The 5851-nt window shown below is 50.0% G+C and overlaps 1 protein-coding gene across 1 annotated transcript in view; it reads left to right on the top strand.

The window, feature by feature from the left end:
* The window catches only part of LOC125614434 (uncharacterized protein CXorf49 homolog), a 5954-nt gene extending 2215 nt beyond the window's left edge, over positions 1-3739 (top strand). The window contains exons 2-3 of the mRNA XM_048797224.1: positions 2650-2775; positions 3629-3739. Of these exons, the coding sequence (XP_048653181.1) occupies positions 2650-2775; positions 3629-3739 (237 nt within the window). The remainder of the gene's footprint in view (positions 1-2649; positions 2776-3628) is intronic.
* The last annotated feature ends 2112 nt before the right edge of the window (positions 3740-5851 follow it).

The following is a 5851-nucleotide window of genomic DNA, read 5'->3' as shown; positions in this document are numbered from 1 at the left end:
GGGCTGTGGCAGGGGCGGGGCAGAGGCAGACCTCAGTGTCTCCTGGTGCAGGTGTCTGGGGCGGGGTGGGGCTGCAGGGACAGGCAGCATCACAGGGCTGGACGTTGCTGTGCCTGGCCCGGGAGCCTTCTGTGCCTTCTTGACTGCCAGGGCCGTGCACAAAGAGCAGTGAATCATCTGAACTCCATGTACTCTGCCTTTGAGTCCCACAGGTCTCCTTCTCTGAGGACCTTTTGAGACGCCTCCTTTATTTTCCCTTTAAGTGCTGGTTGGTGTGGTTTGCTTGGTGGTTGTTGTCCGGTGTTTGTATGCTTGCTTGCTTGTTTGCGTTTAACACATTTTTGGATGCTTCTGCCACACCTCAGTGTTTGAGCACTGCCGGTGCGTGTTCTGTCATAGAAGACATTTCCACATTGAGTTCCAGTGGCAGGTGGGGGAGTCATTCCCAGGGCTGATCGGACAGGGGCTGGAGGGGACTCAGATTCCAGGGGCAACTGGGAAGGGGAGGCAGGGGGACAGTCTCTTTCACTCCTGTGTCTGGAGTGCTCGGTCATGCCTCTCTCTTTCAGCGGTCATGCAGTCCCTGGATGACAAGTTCCAGGTCTTCTGAAGTGAGTGTCAAGCTTATCATCCCTCTTTCCCACAAACCTGGCTATCTGGGGATTGGGGGTGGCTGTGAGCCTGCACTGGTCCTGGGTTGGCCCTGACTCTGCTCTGCTTGTCAGGCCGAACAAAGCATCTTCCAGTGAGGTGAGCTGCTGGTACCTGTGAAGCCCAGGAGCAGCGGCCAAGCTCATTCCCTCTGGCTCTTCAGCCAGGGCCCCCTGCAGTTCACAATTAAAGTTCCCCTCATGTCCTGTGTTCCGCCCTCTCTCTGAGTGGTGGGGGCCTGTAGGGGACAGGAGATGGGTGGGAGCTGCCCCATCTCAGAGCAGGTTAGGAACAGTACCCACGGCATTTCCTGGTGGGCCTGTCCCTGAGGCGGGTGTTCTTGGGTGGCCTCTGAGCAGGAGCCCTGTGTTCAGGCTCCATGGTGCCCTGGGTTTGGTTTCCGTGTGGCCTGGGTCCAGTCCTGCTAGCATGTCCTCCCTTTGCCCACCAGCTCTCTTGGTGCTCTCTCCTAATGTCCTTCCCTCTGGAGGGAAGGGTCATGCAGGACCCATTCTAGCCTTCTCACCCCGCCACTTTCAGCAGGAATTATTAAGGCCCATCCAGAGCCCAGTTCCCCTGCCTTCCCAGCTTTTTTTTTTTTTTTTCATTGCCCTGCTTCTCCCCTCTCACCCTTCTTTTCCATCCTGAGCATCCTTGATCTCTCCCATGGCTTCCCCTGGTGGCCTGTCCTGAGTGAATGATTTCAACAGGCTTTGGAGGGCACAGTTGAGCTCACCTTCCCCCTCCCAGGCCTAGTCTTATTTCTGGTATCATTGTCTTCCTCAGGTGTCACCACACAGAGGGACAGCTCAGCTAGAAATCGCCCATCATCCTTAGTTCCCTCTTACCCCTCACCTCTGAAGCCCAGTGGGCAAATTCTGCCACGTTTCCCTTCTTCTTTCAGTAGAGGGGTAGGGGCAGAGGTCACAGCCCAGTGGGTGGCAGAACAATGCAAGGGTACAGGTAACTTGGAGAAAAGTGGTTTGTCTCTGGTTATAGGAGGGGGCTGTGGGTCTGTGGGCCAACCTGGAGGAAACTGCCCACGGGCACCTGGAATGAACGGTCAGGCACGAGAGTGTCCACATCCTCCCATATCCTAGTCGGTCGACCAGCCCTTCCGATCCGGTCAGCCCCATAGCTCTCGTTTGAAAAGGTCCAGTTTATGTCTAGGGCAAATGTGGATGAGAGATCTGCGTGTGCATGAACGGTCCCCATCCAGAAACCTTCTGAGCACCCCCATGGCACTGATCCTCCTGGACATGATGATATTGTGAAAAGCACAATCTCACAGACTGCCTCCTGAGGACACATGAGATTTTGTCTGAGCTCCATATTCTGATGTCACTGTCCCTGATGGATAGTTGGTCCAGCTGTGCCTAAGACTCAGTGATAGATTCATTCATTTTTAAGTGAGGAGAGACACGTGTGGGTTCTCCAGCTCCCATCCCAAACACGCTGGATGCATAATAAGCAAGTCCAACTAATGAAGATGTTGCTTTTAAGATGTAGGTGTGTGTGTGTGTGTGTGTGTGTGTGTGTGTGTGTGTGTCTGGGTGTCCACGTGTGCTATTTGCATCCAATGAATTGGAGATGGTGGCCCTTGAGGAAAACCAATATGACTTTGGGAATGGAGGCTGTGGCGGCAGGGCGCAGAAAGCAGAGGGATCAAATGCACAAGGCTACCTCAGAATATCTGGTTCTCCCCTTGCCTTTAAAGCAGCGAGCACCTGTGGGCGATGGCCATGCCCTGAGCTGAACCCAAGTGGGATGTTCCTGTGGAGGATGGAGAGTGGGACTGCCTGCTGTGGACTGGATCAGGCTTGGGAACACCTTTCCCTAGACTTCCACTCTGTGTCTCCTCTGAGTCCCATGGGATAGGCTTAGGGAGACAGACCTTCACACACACGGTAGACCTCAGAGCCAGAAAGGATCAGCAGCAGAGGGACTTAACACCATCCACTTCAAACCTCCCCCTAAGCAGGGGCCTGGGTTCCTTAGGCTGTGGCTGAGACCCTGACACAAGTAGCTGTTCCTTGGAGGGGTAAAACACAGAAGATTGACATCTGCTTGAGGAAGCTGGCCGGAGACTCTGTGGCTGGGGTTCCTGCCACTGGAGACATTCAGGTCAGTTCCAACTGGGGTGAATTCTGGCACCATGCTCTGTCCTGGGAGGCAAGGGGCCATCCTCCCAGGTCAGCCTATTGACCCAGAGCAGCCTATTGACCGAGCCTTGCCTAGGCACAAACTCGACTCTTGGTGACCAGCTTCCACCAGCCCTGCTTCTTCCTTCGGAGCACAGGTTCTGTCTGCCCCCTGCTCATACCAGACACAGCACAATAGTGTTGCTGTTACAAGTACACCATGCCACTAGCCATTGTTGGTGCCAAATGACCAGAATTAGGGACAGATTCTGAGGTTCTATCAGGTTCAGATGGAACCAACTTCACACCCCTCCACATCCGCTTTTCCCCCAAGCCACCTCTGCCATGCAGGGGAACTTAGTGTTGGCCTGGAGAGCTTCAGGTGGGGTCTTGCCTCTTGGTGCTACTCTTCTCAGAGTGAGCTCTGGAGGCTGGCTGGACCATATGCCTGTGCTTGATGCAGCTGCACCTTGGAGACATGAGTGATATTCCACTTGGACCAGGTATCCGATCTCCCACCTGTTTATTTCCAAACATGAGCTTTCACCCTGGGGGCAGTAAAGATGGAATCCCCACCAGGCTCCAGCTAGGGCAAAAGGGGTACCAGACAGTCAGCTGGCAAGAGGCATCCAGTGCAACCATCCCCAGCTGTGAGTAGGCCCGAAAGAGTGCATTCTGGAATATCAGGTGACATCATGGTGGTAGGTCACAAGCATGGATTCTAGTCCTTGCTTCACAAACTTCCAGGTGAACTTGGGCAACTTTGTGCCCACCTGTCTCCAAGAACTCCTTTCCTCGTCCACAATTCCTTGTGATCCATCTCCTTTTTGGTGAAGGCAGCTCAGGTGTCTGCCGGGTTCAGCTGTGTACACTGTGGCCGCCAGGATGGACATGTGAGCCATACCCATGTGAAGCCATGCTGCAGTGTTCGCATGATGACGACCTGAGCTGGGATCTGGCAGTTTGGCAGGAAAGAAATCCCAGGTAACCACCACTCAGAGTGAGAATCACAGCATTGCCAGCACCGGGACCCTCCTCCTCCAACAACTTCCCCATGCATCATTTACTTCTGCTGAAAGGATGAACGATCGCTCTCAAAGAAGATCCCTCACTAAAATACAAAAACCAATGGTGGCTACCAGAGGCCCAGGAGAGTAGAGGGAGGGGTGGGGGAAGGTTGATCAATGGGTACTCAGTTACAGTTAGGTAGGGGTAAGGAGTCCCGGTGTGCAATTGTTGAATATACACAACGATTATCTACTGCACATTTCAAAGAGCCAGAAGTGGACTTCACCCATGGCCACCCATGGGAGGAGAGGTGAGATGGCAGGTGACATCACTAAGTCTCAGGCAACGTGGACTGGTGGCAGCACAATGTTTGGGAAGATCACCTGCAAGTGAATCCCAGTCAAACTCATTTTTGAGGATGAGCAGGGTCTTGCTTCCTTTCCCTGAAGCATTAACTTGTTTTCTAGAGGTACCCCAGAAAGGGTATTTCAGATTTCTGGAGCAGCAGAAATCTTATAAAAATCTTACAAAAGTATCCTTGGAGCCAATCCCTAAAAAACAAATGCCGAATGTCTTCTTTGATATAAGGGGGGGGGGCGACTCAAAACAGAGCAGGGAAGAAGAGCATGAGAAGAAGATTACCATTAAACAGGGACGAGAGGTGGGAGGGAATGGGAGAGAGAAGGAGAATTGCACGGAAGACGGAAGGAGACCCTCATTGTTATACAAAATTATATATAAGAGGATGTGAGGGGGAAGGGGAAAAAAGAGAGAAATGAGTTACAGTAGATAGGGTAGAGAGAGGTGATGGAGGGGAGGGGAGGGGAGGGGGGATAGGAGGGGGATAGGAAGGACAACAGAATACAACAGACACTAGTATGGCAGGATGTATAAATGTGGCTGTATAACCAATATGATCCTGCAATTTGTACACATGGGAAAAATAAGAATTCATACCGCATTTGAATCAAATGTATGATACATGATATATCAAGATCATTGTAATGTTTTGAGCAACTAATAAAAAAAAAGTATCCTTGGACATTTGCAGATTGTTGGCAGGAAATGTGCTTTTGATCTGGGCCCAAAGAAGGCTTATTTCACGTTGGTGAATGAAGTTTCAGGGTGTGGGTATCCACCGTGTTCATTTGCGTGTCCTTGGAGGTTGACAGTATATTGGCTTCCTGGCTATGCATGATTTGGGGACCATTTTCCCTTCTCTAGGCAGTGTTTGCATCAAGTTTGTAAGATCCACCATGTGGAGCACTACACTCACTTTTGCCCGTGTAGCGATAAATGGAGAAAATGATTTCTCAACAATACTCATAATACAAACTTTGTTGTCTGGTGAAAAGAAAAATCTGGAAGAAAATATTTTGTATATTTTCTCTATATGGAAATGATAAATGAGAAGATAGATGTTTTTAACCTAATTTACACATTACACAATGTATGCATATTGAAACGCCACATGGTACTCCAGTCGTTTGTTGAGCTTTCATGTTTTTGATGTATCGGTCTAAAATCTTCATAGACAATAAAATTGCTATGAGAGGTTTTCAGTATCATGGTCATCCAAAAACAAGGTAAGTATGTGAAATAATACATGTTACTTAGCTCAGTTTAGCCATGCTACAATGTGCACGTATTTCAACACATTATGCCACACACCATAATTATATACAATGTTTGTCAGTGAAACATACATAGAAATATGCTGGGTGCAGTGGTACACACCTGCAATCCCAGGGAATCAGCAGGCTGAAGCGGGAGGATTGCTTGGACATCATGGTGAGACCCTGCCTCAAAGTAAAAACTAAAATAATCTGGGGATCCAGCTCAGTGGTAGAGTGTCCCTGGGTTCAATCCCCAGTACAGCAATAAGTAAGTAAAGGAATGAACAATGCACACATATAAGCAGTTGCATTTCATATCAGAGTATTTATATAAAGAGTTCCTGTCATATAGGGACTCCTATCCAGGAAACAGATCTGGCGTCCCAGCAGGTGGAAGGAGATGCAAGATACAGGATAGTAGACGTGTTTTATTCA

The sequence above is a fragment of the Marmota marmota genome, unplaced genomic scaffold (assembly GCF_001458135.2).
Source record: "Marmota marmota marmota unplaced genomic scaffold, marMar, whole genome shotgun sequence".
Classification (NCBI taxonomy): Eukaryota; Metazoa; Chordata; class Mammalia; order Rodentia; family Sciuridae; genus Marmota; species Marmota marmota.
Note: the sequence above shows the minus strand (reverse complement) of the source record. Positions and strands in the feature narration are given on the sequence as shown.